The sequence below is a fragment of the Vipera ursinii genome, assembly GCF_947247035.1.
Source record: "Vipera ursinii genome assembly, chromosome: 1".
Classification (NCBI taxonomy): Eukaryota; Metazoa; Chordata; class Lepidosauria; order Squamata; family Viperidae; genus Vipera; species Vipera ursinii.
Genome location: NC_139512.1, coordinates 8,537,349 through 8,551,060, shown reverse-complemented (window position 1 = coordinate 8,551,060; position 13,712 = coordinate 8,537,349). Strand labels below are relative to the sequence as shown.

Here is a 13,712-nt window from a genome sequence, read left to right as displayed (position 1 = left end):
CGAAGAGCTAGCGCTGACTTCAACTCCCAGAATTCCTCAGCCAGACACGATGAGGAATTCTGGGAGTTGGTCCGCAAGGCATCAAAGGGCCAAGTTGGAAGACCCCCCCCCCCCCCTGAACTAGACACACTCGATTCCTGCAACCGACCGTTCTTCGGTCCGTCCTCTTGAAATGAAAAGCAGGATCCGCTAGGAGGCAGGAGAGAGCTGGATTTGCAAGGCGGAGCGGCAAAGCCACGCTTTCCTCAATAGAGGTCAGGGGATCTCATCTCAGTCGGGCGTGGCGCTGCCTGCACCGCCAGAGCATCCCCCTGCAGAATGGAGGATTTCCCCCCAGGGGAAAGATCTGAGCTCTGACGGCGAAAACTTCCTTTTGACGACCAAGCCTTCCTCGCATCTGGGCTCCCATGCATCTGCCAGCCCGTCGGATTCGGAGACCCGGGATTGTCACTTTTAAACTGGATTCACGCTTGGGCTGCAGCCGAGCGAGCAAAATTCTCCCGAGTGGAAGCTGATGGTTCCCAACTTCTCCAAGCTCTCCACTTCAGCACCTTCCTGCAAGGATTGGAAAGAGGAAGCAAGCAAGCCAGCAAGCAAGCCAGCCAAGTAAGCCACTGGAACGGGAGGAGAGTTGTTGTTTTTTTTTCCTTTCTACTAACGGGGCGAGCCTCCCTTGAAATAACTGCCATCAGGAAGACTGTGCTGTGGATTACGGCTCTGCAGAAGCAGGTGGAAAGTTGACCTCCTCTGCAGGGTTGGTTTTCTAAGGCAGCCCCAAGGGTGGAAAAGAGGAGGAAGGAAGTTATTGGCTGAGAAAGAAAGAAAAAGAATAGGTGAAGATCTGGAGAGGGAGTGGTGCCATCTTCACCTGCGTGGTGCTCATCTTTTAATTTTAATTTTTTTAATTTTAATTCCCATTTATATCCCGCCCTTCTCCGAAGACTCAGGGCGGCTTACAAGCTTAGCAGTAGCCTTCATTCTATGTATATGCCTGCTTGTTAGGGCTTTCACACACACCCCAGCTTAATTGCCCCCAACAATCTGGGTCCTCATTTTACCTACCTCGGAAGGATGGAAGGCTGAGTCAACCTTGAGCCTGGTGGGATGCGAACCTGCACTAATTGCAGGCAGCTGGTGTTACTTAAGGAGGCATTAGCCCACTGCTCCACCAAGGCTCTTTGCTCCTGACGATTTTAAAAATCCCCCCCTTTTTTTTTAAGGAGGCTGAGGGGGACATTGAGGACTATGAAGATGCCAGCACCTCCCGTGTGAAGCTGCTGATTAATCTGCACCCACCGTATATATTCTAGCAGAATAAGGTTTGGACACGGTATTGTGACCCTCCTGGATAATCCTAGAAATTGCTTCTCCAAAACGCTCCCCACCCCGCCCCCTTCTCTCTTGCTCTTTTTTTTATTTCTCCACCTGCAATGTGATCAGAGGAGGAGGAGGAGGAAGAGGAAGAGGGGGGGAAAAAAAGAAAAAGAAAATGACAAGCAAACGCAAGCAGATCCTTCTTCTCTGTTCCAGGATGCTCACTTTGAAACCTCTGGAGGGAGAATATTGGATTGAAGGATCCCGGAGAGAATCGGCTTTGCAAGATTTCTATCTCATGGGACCGGAGCTGGGCAGGTGAGGTTGGGCATTTAATCTCTTTGTGGCCTTCTGATGCAGATTACTTGGTATGAGGCTTACAAAGTGGGGTAAAAACCAGCAGGGTGATGGCAGCCCCAAAGACATGATTCTTCTCTAAAAGAACGGTGATTCTTTTCTGCTCAAGAAAAAGAAGAAAAGGATAAGATCTCTCTCTGGATTCCACCTGCAGAGTTTGACTCTTAAATTGTGGTATTTCCTGGAAAGGTATACAGGTAGTCCTTGACTTAGGACCACAATTGTGCCCCAAATTTCTGTTGTTAAGTGAGACAATTATGAAGTGAGTTTGCCCATTTTAAACCTTTCTTGCTGCTGTTGTTAAGTGAATCACTGCAATCGTTAAGTTAGTAACAGGGTTGTTAAGTGAATCTGGCTTCCCCATTGACTTTGCTTGTCAGGTCGCAAAAAGTGACCACATGACCCCAGGGACACTGCAGCCGTTGTAAATAGGAGCCAGTTGCCAAGCGTCCAAATTTTGATCTCGTGACCGTGGGGATGCTGCAACGGTCGTAAGTGTGGAAAGTGGTCCTAAGTCAACTTTTTTCAGGGCTGTTGTTAAATTTGAAGGGTCACTAAATGTTTGTAAGTCTACTATATGGCTAGCAATGGCAGGCGCAGTTGCGCTGAAGCAGCCCCCCCCCTACAAAAGAAATACAAGTTGAAACGTTTTTGAACTCTGTGCAGCTGCTTGGGTCTGTGTTTCTTTATTTTTGCTCTGGTTGTTCCAAAATTCCCAGCTTCAGTTTTCTGCTTTTTTAAGCGGTCCTTGATAAGCTCATGTACTTCAGTCAGTGGAACAAATCTGAAATTTCAGGGAAGCAGAGTTCTATAAATGTTTGGGATGAATTAATGCTCATTAACCCTGAAAAAAGGGACGCGGTGGCTCAGTGGGTTAGGACGCTGAGCCTGTCGATCAGAAGGTCGGCAGTTTGGCGGGTCGAATCCCGAGTGAGCGCCTGTTACTCGTCCCAGCTTCTGCCAACCTAGCAGTTCGAAAGCACGTAAAAATGCAAGTAGAAAAATAGGGACCACTACAGTGGGAAGGTAACAGCGTTCCGTGTGCCTTTGGCATCCAGTCATGCTGGCCACATGACCACGGAGACGTCCTCGGACAAGCGCTGGCTCTTCGGCTTTGAAACGGAGATGAGCACTGGCCCCTAGAGTTGGAAACGACTAGCACGCATGTGCGGGGGAACCTTTACCTTTACCTAACCCTGAAAAATTATTACTTGATTATCATCTTCAAGCAGGTAGAAGAATTAGGGGGGGAAATGTCAAAAAAATAAACATAGCAGTTACAACCTGAGCCCCACCTGTTCTTTTACACGCACCAGTTTCACTTAAATTCAATTAAAAATAAGCTAAATTACAGGGACACTGATTGCCTTCCGTGGAATTCAAATTCTTCCTTTTGGGCATCCCCTTTAAAAATCACAACAGCAGGGAAAGCTTTCCGATTCATCCCCGTAGTTGGGGAAGAGAGCAGAGGGCCATTGAAATCTCACATTAAATCCTCAATCTCAACCCCGGGCAGATAGATAAAACACTTAGAGGATGATCTCCTTTGCCGTGTTCAAGTATTCAAAGTAAGCGGAAGGGTCACATATAAAAATAAGTGGGACTTCAGTTGCAGACACCATCTTGACTTTTTTGACCATACCTTGCAGACAACCTTGGGCAGAATACAGATGTGAATGCAGTAAATCTCGGCCAGGACATCCCATCAAAAGTCTATCAGCGTTTCTCAACCTTAGCCAGTTTAACATGTGTGGACTTCAACTCCCAGAATACCTCAGCCAGCATTGCTGGCTGGGGTATTCTGGGAGTTGAAGTCCACAGATCTTAAACTAGCTGAAGTTGAGAATCGCTGATAGAGACATGTGATTGCTGGCTGGGGTTTTCTGGGAGTTGAAGTCCACACATCTCAAAATGGCTCTTACAGTACTCCCGTATGTAAAGTGCTTATTTTGTTTATTTTGCAAAGGCTTCCTTGAACAATATTAGCCCAAGTCCTGCATGCAAGGGGGACATCCCTTCAACGCAGGGGTGGGCAAATAATTTTCCCAACGGGCCACACGAGAAACTGGAATTGTAGCTGAGGACCAAACCAATAGGGCTGTGAATGTGTGTGAATGTGCATGCACGCACATACGTACATTGAAAAGGAATGGGAATTGCTTTCCGTATAAAAGCAGTTCACACGGGCTTGGACAGGAACAGGCAAAGGGACAGATATAGCCCAGGGACTGTAAAATGCCCACTTCTGCTTCAGTATGTGACTTGGTATTTGAAATAATCAAACGGACCAAACCTTTACTTCTTCATGCGTGTGGGTTTTTTTTTTTTGCCTGGGTTTTACATTCTAACACCCTGCCCAAGCATCAGAGGCAGCCCATCCATGAAATTATAATACTTGGAGCTGTTTGGAGGACTTGAGCTGGCCCACCTACTCCCACAGCTGGGCAGGGAGTTCGGTGTAGAAAAGTGAGTAGGTGTGACGTGCAATTGGTATAAGATGCTGTGCAAAGGAAGAAGCCGATTTCCTGGGGCCGTTTTAAGTGTGGAAAAGACCCTGAGGCTGCATCAGTCTGCATGCTCAGTGCTCTTTGTGGTATATTAGAAATTCTGGAAAGTCGGGAGGGGGTAGAACAGCTGCCGATCCTGAAGGGTGCAGCATCAAAGGAGATTAGAGAGGTTGGGGGGACAGTCCCATTGCTTTCCTGGCGCCATTCCTGACATCTCCTTCAACAAACAGTGGGTCTTAGGAGCCTCCCGAGAATTATTTTGTTTGTCCCCTTGCCCCCAATACTCTTCTGCCTCTGTGCAGGTAGTCCTCGAGTTATGACCACGAAGGGACCAGAATTTCCATTGCTTAGCTAGGCAGTTGTTAAGGGAGCCGTATCTGATTTTATGACTTTTTCTGCCGTGGTGGTTAAGTGGATCATTGCAGTTAAGTGAATCATCTGGTTGTTTAGGGCAGGGGTCCCCAAGCCCCGGGTCTGTGGACCGGTCTCGGTCCGCAGCATGCCAGCAACTGGTCCGGACAAACAAGCAAAGCCCCATCCGTGGGATGCAGGCAGCACACAAAACCTCGCCTCCTCCGGTCCGCCGAAAAACCTCTCTCCACGGAACCGGTCCCTGGTGCCCAAATGGTTGGGGACCTCTGGTTTAGAGAAACTGGCTTCCCCCATTGACTTGACAGAAGTCAGCTGGGAAGATCGCAGAGGGCAATCACATGACCCCAGGATGCTGCAACTGTCACAAATACACACCAGTTGCCAAATTTTGATCATGTGACCATGGGGATGCTGCAGCGGTCATGCAAGGATTAGTTGCAAGTCACTCTGTAAGCAGTATATTTATTTATTTATTTATTTATTTATTTATTTATTTATTTATTTATTTATTCAATTTGTAGTTGCAAGTCACTCTGTAAGCAGTATATTTATTTATTTATTTATTTATTTATTTATTTATTTATTCATTCATTCATTCAATTTGTATACCGCCCTATTCCTGAAGGAATGGTGCTAATATTTCATGTGACCTTGATACTATCTGTTGATGCAGCTTGGGACTGCATTGGCTTTTTTGGCAGCTGCAGCACACACGGCTGGCTCAGATTTAAGTGATTGTCCACTAGGATTCCTAGATCCCGCTCGGTTACTGCTGTTGAGCCAGGTGCCACCTATTCTATACCTGTGAACTCACATAGTACTCTTGCTTGGGAGACTGAGATGTGAGCAACCAACCTGAGAGGCATTTGATAAAGTAGATCACAACCTTCTACTTGATAAGATAGAAAAATGTGGGCTAGACAGCATCACCACCAGATGGATTCATAATTGGCTGACCAACCACACTCAGCGAGTGGTCCTCAATGGAACTGCATCTACATGGAAGGAAGTGTGTAGTGGGGTGCCCCAGGGCTCTGTTCTGGGCCCAGTGCTCTTCAACATCTTCATCAACGATTTGGACGAGGAGATAGATGGGGAACTCATCAGATTTGCAGACGATACCAACCTGGCAGGAATAGCCAACACTCCAGAAGATAGGCTTAAGATACAGGAGGATCTGGATAGACTTGAACACTGGGCGCTATCTAACAAAATGAAATTCCATGGTGAAAAAAGTAAGGTTCTACATTTAGGCAAGAAAAACCAAATGCACAGGGGTGTCAAACTGCCGGCCCACGTCACCGGGAAACCACGCCCACCCCATTGCCGGCAATGGTGAAAAAGCTCTGATATGTTGAGCGACATTTATTTTATTTATTTATTTTAATTCCATTTATATCCCGCCCTTCTCCGAAGACTCAGGGCGGCTTACAAGCTTAGCAGTGACATCACGTGACATCATGAGTTTGACATGTCTGGTATAGATGGTACCTGGCTCCATAGTAGTAACAGAGGGATCTTGGAGTCCTAGTGGACAGTCACTTAAATATGAGCCAGCCGTGTGCTGCAGCTGCCAAAAAAGCCAATACAGTTCTAGGCTGCATTAACAGAGGAATAGAATCAAGATCACGTGAAGTGTTGATACCACTTTATAATGGCTTTAAGGCCACACTTGGAATACTGCATCCAGTTTTGGTCGCCACGATGTAAAAAAGTTTAGAAAGAATGCAGAGGAGAGCAACAAAGATGATTAGGTGATTGGAGGCTAAAATATATGAAGAACACTTGCAGGAATTGGGTATGCCTAGTTTAATGAAGAGGAGGACGAGGGGGGACCTGATAGCTGTGTTCCAATATCTCAGGGGCTTCCACAAAGAAAAGGAAGTCAAGCTATTCTCCAAAGCACCTGAAGGCAGGACAAGAAGCAATGGATGGAAACTCGCCAAGGAGGGAAGCAACCTAGAACTAAGCAGAAAATTTCTAACGGTGAGATCAATCAACTAATGTAATACCTTTCCTTCAGAAGTTGTGAGTGCTCCATCACTGGAGGCTTTCAAAAAGAGACTGGACAACCATTTGTGTGAAATGGTATATAGCAGTGATGGCGAACCTTTTAGAGACCGAGTGCCCAAACTGCAACCCAAAACTCACTTATGTATCATCAGGTGCCGGGTGGGTGTGGCCCATTGGGTGGGTGTGGCCCATTGGTTGGGTGTAGCCCATTGGGTGGGAGTGACCCATTGGGTGGGTGTGGCCCATTGGGTGGGTGTGGCCCATTGGGTGGGAGTGACCCATTGGGTGGGTGTCGCCCATTGGGTGGGAGTGACCCATTGGGTGGGTGTGGCCCATTGGGTGGGTGTGGCCCATTGGGTGGGTGTGGCCCATTGGGTGGGTGTGGCCCATTGGGTGGGTGTGGCCCATTGGGTGGGCGTGGCTGCAGTGTAATAGCAGACTGGGTGGGACTAAAAAGTTCCATCAATCAATTCCAACTTGGCGAGATCTTTTTTTTTCCAACGAGAAGTTAAAATTGATTGATTGATTGATTGAACCTTTTTTTTTTGGCACACGGCGGTGGAGGCCTAAAGCGAAAAGCTTTTATAAAACCCAGCTGAAGGCCCGGGACTGGGGCGACGGGGCGCGTGCCCACAGAGAGGGCTCTGCGTGCCACCTGTGTCATGCGTGCCATAGGTTCGCCACCATGGGTATATAGGGTGTCAAACTCAATTTCATTGAGGGCCGCTTCAGCATTGCAGTTGCCCTCAGGGGGCCAGGTGGGTATGGCCAGGGTGGGCGTGGCCTACTGGGTGGGCGTGGCTAGAGTGCGTATGGCCTACTGGGTGGGAGTGGCCAGCTCTACATCGTTGGCATCAAGGGTGCCTATGGGGGCCTGGGCAGGAGTGGGGCAGATCTGAGGGTCTCTGGCAGAAGGAGGGTCTCTGGGCCAGGGCCAAGGCAGTGGGGGCCGTTCCCTCACTGTTTCCAGGATGGCTTCACAGGCCACATGAAACCACTTCGCGGGCCAGATCCGGCCCCCGGGCCTTGTGTTTGACATGTCTGGACTAAAAGGTCCCTTCTGTTATTATTCTATGTTCTATGGTGTTTCTTTCCATTAGGGATTATCGTGAGTTAAGCCTCAGGTCAATTTGTGGACCCATCTTGTCCCTTAGATTAACAAAATACTCTTGGTGGTGGCGTTTGTCTTTCTGTTTTGGGCCAACTCTCCTGCCTGCCTCTTACTAAGCCATGAAAATCAGCGCTGTTTTCTCATTTGATACTTTTCCCGTGGCTTCATCTGTCTAATAATCCAACGGAAGATATCCATGCTCGTCTTCGTCGTCAGCAGAGCTTTATTTTGCAGACGTTTTCCAGCTGTCTTACATCAAAGAAAAATGAAATCAAATCTAGGACATGGTTTCCATAAATGGATTCCCCCATATGTTACATCAACAAAACATCTGGCAGGATGGGGTGGGGGGGTGGGGCAGTGAATTTCATAGGGGGTGGGGGTGGGGAATCTAATTTTGCATCCCCCTCTGATCCAGATAGGGCTGCCTTTAATGAAATTGGGTGGATGCAAAGGTAGAAAAGCACAACTATTCTTAGCAGGCAAAAACAGAACATATGTAGCGTGGATGCTGCTGTTCCATAATGCTGCTATTTTAGTCTTCCTGTGTGTGTGGTGGGGTGGGTTTTCTTTGAAAGTGCTGCCAAAAAACTGTTCTCAGATTAAAGTGGCTAATTTTCCCCCAATCCTCCGATCTGGCTTCAGTGCTTTTAACACTGGAAAGCAAAAAAAAAACAAAAACCCCAAGGTCCTCGGAATCTGCAGATAGAGTGAAAAGTGAAGTGAAAAAGTGAGATTAGGATTCCCAGAATTCCTCAGCCGGGATGGGCATTTCTTTGGCCGGTGCAGCTAGGAATTCTGGGAGTTGTAGTCTTGACACACTGTAGAACAGGAGTGTCAAACTGGCAGCCCGCGGGCCAGATATGTCACACGCAGGCCATGCCCACCCCGGCTCCGCAAAGGCAAAAAACATTGCAATATGTCACGATACGTCACATGATGCAATCTTTGACACCTATGCTGTGGAAAAAGGAAGTTGGGAAATGCTCGGTTAAGAAATATGCTGAGGAACAGGTTTAGGGTCACGGACCCTAAAACCATTGACCTGGGACTGTGATTTCTCCCACCAACACTTTGTGGTTTAGTGGAGGCGGTAGAATCTGGTCTACTTAGACTGAACTTAGTAACACCAAAAGCAGAGTCAGAGCTGGTTAGTACTTGGATGGAAGACCACTAAGAAATCATGGGATTGTTGGCTAGACTGGGAAATTTAAAAACAAAATCTGGAAAATAGTGGGACTCTGCATCTATACCACGGCCAAGAAAATGGCATGGTCTAAGATAGTGTTTCTCAATCTTGGCAACTTTTAAGAAGTGTAAACTTCAACTCCCAGAATTCCCCAGCCAGCAAGGGGATTTCTGGGAGTTGAAGTCCACACAGTGTAAAGTTTCTAAGGTGGAAAAACACTGGTCTATGACAGGGGTCTTCAAGCTTGGCCCTTTTATGACTTGTGGACTTCAACTCCCAGAATTCCTCAGTCAGGCACGCTGGCTGAGGACTTCTGGGAGTTGAAGTCCACAAGTCATGAAAGGGCCAGGTTTGAAGACCCCTGGTCTATGAAGGCACAAGGAATTAAGTTCAGCTTAAAGGAGGTGAGATTGGTCCGAGCTTTATTGTTGGAATGTAACCATCCCAAGTGGGGAGGTGGGGTCAAGCAAGGAATCAGTCTGGACTCGCCACATAAACACAAAAGGACTAGATCTGAGCTCCTTTGAATACCTATCTGGTCATTCCCAGGCAAAAGATGCTAGTCTAGGGAAAACCCTGTGTAACAGGGAGAGAACAATCAAATAGTCTGGGTGTTTGCACCTGACCTCTACTGATAATACAAAAGAGCCTAAAACTGGGTTTTTTATTCTCAAATGGTGATCATGTTATCCCAGAAAACTGCAGCCATCATAAATACATTCTGATTGCCAAGCACCTAAATTTTGATCACATTATCATGGGGATCCTGCAGTGGTCCTAAGTGTGAGGCCTGTTCCTAAGTCACTTTTTTCAGTGCCATTATAGCTTCAAACGATCACTGAACGAACGTTGTAAGTCAAGGACTGCCTGTATGACCTTGGGTAATCATTCATAATACAGTAGTAGTAATTTATTAAGTGTATATATAGACAATTCTCAGGAACTCCTAGCAGATTGGAATTGTTAAACCATTTAAAAAATAAAGAAAAATACACAGTGGAAGAGATGAGCGATACACTGTGGAGTGGAAGAGATGGATTGATTATATTCAGAATAAATATGGGACTAAAAAGGTTCACTTAGCATTTGAATAAGTAGCGGATTTATATGATGTATAATTAGTTTGTAGTTACTTTATTAAGAGTTAAAGTGCGATAGAATTTAATATTTTATTGTTGTTTGCATATTTTAGATTATGTTTGTTTGTATTTTTCTACCCTGTATTTAGCTCTGGGAAGTCGGGGAGGGGAGGGGAGGGTTGGGGAGGGCTGGGGGGAGGGGACGGGGAGAGGGGTTTTTTTTGTATTCCAAAATGTATTTTAAAACTTTTCAATAAAAATAAAATAAAGAAAAATACAAAAGACACAAAACCAGCACCAGGCAAAAGTACAGATGGTCCTCTACTTATTTGAGGGAACACCTGCTGCCGGCATCAAACGCCCTTCGCCCAGTGCGCTCCCACAGGGAGGGTCTGCTCAGGGTCCCGCCGGTAAGAGATTGCCGGCGGGTGACACCCAGGGATAGGGCCTTCTCAGTGGGGGCGCCTGCCCTCTGGAACCAGCTGCCGGTGGAGCTGAGGACTGCTCCCGATCTCCGATCATTCCGCCGAGGCCTGAAGACCTGGCTCTTTGAGCTCTCGGGCCCAGGCTGAGGAGACACTCATTTTAATTGGGGTTTTTAATAGTACAGGGTTGATTTAATATTTTTTAACTTGGTTTTTAACTTTTGTATGTTTGATTTTTAATTCCCTGTAAACCGCCCTGAGTCCTCAGGGAAAGGGCGGTATATAATTGCAATAAAATAAATAAATAAATAAATAAATAAATGTTAGTTTAGTGACCGTTTGAAATTACGACATCACTGATTATTGGCCCCGGGGTTCCCATGGAAATTCAGGTAGTCCTGACCTTAGACTTATGACTGTAATGGAGCCTGCCCATCGTGGCTATTTTACTATCTTTTTTTGCAGTGATCATTAAGCAAACACCACAAGTGTTAAGAGAATGAGTGGTTCACAATGAGCCGTTTTTTCCCAAAATGAGAAGTAAACGTTTGTTTTCAGCAAAACCATTGTGAAATGTGGTTGTGTGACTATAGGACAGACATGTCAAACACAAGGCCTGGGGGGGCCAGATCCAGCCCGCAAAGTGGTTTCATGCGGCCCGCAAAGCCATCCTGGAAACAGTGAGGGAACGGCCCCCACTGCCTTGGCCCTGGCCCAGAGACCCTCCTCCTGCCAGAGACCCCCAGATCTGCCCCACTCCTGTCCAGGCCCCCATAGGCACCCTTGATGCCAACGATGTAGAGCTGGCCACGCCCACCCAGTAGGCCACACACACTCTAGCCACGCCCACCCAGTAGGCCACGCCCACCCAGGCCACACCCACCCAACCCCCTGAGGGCAACCGCAATGCTGATGTGGCCCTCAATGAAATTGAGTTTGACACCCCTGCTATAGGAGAAGGGCAGCTGTCGTAACCTAGGAACTGGGTTGTAAGTACTCTCAGGAAAGTCTGTTGTAGCTGTGCGGTTGCTCAGCCTTCTCATAAGTCAAAGTCCACCTGTATGGATCCTGTGAGATGGCTGTGTTGAAGGCGAGATACACTCTCTTGTGAGTTCTTGGTTTGCTTCTTTCTTTTCTATTTATAGTTTTTAATGGTTTTAATGGCTTTGTTCTCATTGTTTTGATTGTTTTTGGTTTCTGTTGTTTTAAGTGTGTACGCTGCCCAGAGGCCCATCTGTGAGATAAGCAGCTATATAAAATCCATGATGAAGATTTGAGATTCTTTACAGATTTGATTTTAGAGGGACACGGTGGCTCGGTGGGTTAGGACGCTGAGCTTGTCGATCAGAAGATCCTCAGTTTGGCGGTTCGAATCCCGAGTGCCACGTAACAGAGTGAGCGCCTGTTATTCGTCCCAGCTTCTGCCAACCTAGCAGTTCGAAAGCACGTAAGAATGCAAGTAGAAAAATAGGGACCACTCTGGTGGGAAGGTAACAGCGTTCCGTGCGCCTTTGGCGTCCAGTCATGCCGGCCACATGACCACGGAGACGTCCTCGGACAAGCGCTGGCTCTTCGGCTTTGAAACGGAGATGAGCACCGGCCCCTAGAGTCGGAAACGACTAGCACACATGTGTGGGGGAACCTTTACCTTTTACAGATTTGATTTATACCCTGCTTGCAATCCCAGTTAGTGACAGCAAGCACCCAGTCGTTGCTAAACTCAGAAAGTGGAGCTGAGTCCGATCTGATCAGTCGTTTGGGAACCCAGCAGAATAAAGCTGTAAGATTCTGGTGGAGCAAATATCCCCTTTGCACGCAAGAACCAAGTGCCTTTTCCTTTGCCAGGAAAACTCAGGTTTGTCTCCGCTAAATTGCCAAAGGCCACCCTTGAATTGAGGGACGCTTTCGAACAGAGTAAAAATACACATACGTAGTATATTCATGCAACAGGCATTCTGTGCGGAGTGAGGGATGCGTGGAAGGGCTCCTTCTGGAGATTGGTATTCTAATTTTCCTGATCTTATTTCTGAAGCAGAAGGGACGAGTTGTAATTTCAGTGACCATAGCAATAGCAGTAGCATTTAGGCTTATATTTGTACCTGTATAACTGTCTGGTTCGGCACAGCGACCAAACAGGATAGGTAGAGACTTCAACAGATAATGAAGACTGCAGAAAAAACAGTTGCAACCAGCCTGCCTTCCATTGAGAATATGTATATTACAAGGGTCAGAAGGAGGGCTGAGAAAATATCTACAGACCCTTCACATCCTGGACATAAACTATTTCAATTCCTCCCCCTCGAGACGCCACTACAGGGCATTGCTTGCCAAAACAACTAGACACGGGGACAAATTTGTCCCCTCGTGTCATCACACCTAATTCCCACAGTACTGTCCTATGTCTTAAGTATATTTACCCAAATGGTATGGCTACAGCATTATTATTATTATCCTTGTCATCTTCTCTACTACTTCCTCTTATTGGTATCATTATTATGATTATTATTACTCTATTGTTTTGCATGTACACTGAGAGCTTCTGCACCAGAGACAAATGCTTTGTGTGTCTGATCACACCTGGCCCAATGAAGTACAGGTAGTCCTTGACTTGCAACCACAATTGAGCCCAAAACTTCTGTTGCTAAGTGAAATATTTGTTAAGTGAATTTTGCCCCATTTCACGACCTTTCTTACTGCAGTTGTTAAGTGAATCACTGCAGCAGTTAGTAATCTGGTTGTAAAGTGAATCTAGCTTCCCCATTGACTTTGCATGTTAGAAGGTCACAGAAGCGGATCACGTGACCCTGGGACGCTGCAACCGTCATAGCCATGAGTCAGTTGCCAAGCATCTGAAATTTGATCTTGTGACCATGGGGATGCTGCAAGGGTCATAAGTGTGAAAAATGGTCATAAGTCACTTTTTCAGTGCCGGTGTAATTTTGAACAATTACTAAATGAACCATTGTAAATAGAAGACTACCTGTGTTCTATTCTATACTGCTTCATAGTGCTTTACAGCACTCTCTTAAGTCAGAGGTCACCAACCTTTGTTGGTTGGCGGACCGGTGGAAAAGGGAGGGGGAAGCATTCTACACGCGCATGTGTGCACACGGGGCCGCAAGCATGCACATGCTGCAAATGGGGCGGGGCTAGCACCCACGTGATACTCATTAGCTCTGCCCCATTCTTACGTGGCGCAGTGCTTTGTTTCTGCGCCCCATGGTGCGGCGGTGGCCATTTTTTCACCTTGCAGTGCGGTGGCAACCCATTTTTGTGCCCTGTGGTACGGTGGTACCCATTTTTGCACCCTGCAGTGCAGTGGTAGCTCATTTCCATGCCTCACGG

At 46.9% G+C, this 13,712-nt stretch overlaps 1 protein-coding gene across 1 annotated transcript in view; it reads left to right on the top strand.

Annotated features, from left to right (window-relative positions):
• Nucleotides 1–581: 581 nt before the first annotated feature.
• LOC310641351 (calcium/calmodulin-dependent protein kinase type IV-like) overlaps nt 582–13,712 on the top strand; it is a gene marked incomplete at its 3' end in the record, with an annotated part of 66,578 nt that continues 53,447 nt past the window's right edge. The window contains exons 1-3 of the mRNA XM_083364325.1: nt 582–606; nt 1,221–1,319; nt 1,531–1,632. Coding sequence (XP_083220451.1) covers nt 1,532–1,632 — 101 coding nt within the window. The 5' untranslated portion in view covers nt 582–606; nt 1,221–1,319; nt 1,531. The remainder of the gene's footprint in view (nt 607–1,220; nt 1,320–1,530; nt 1,633–13,712) is intronic.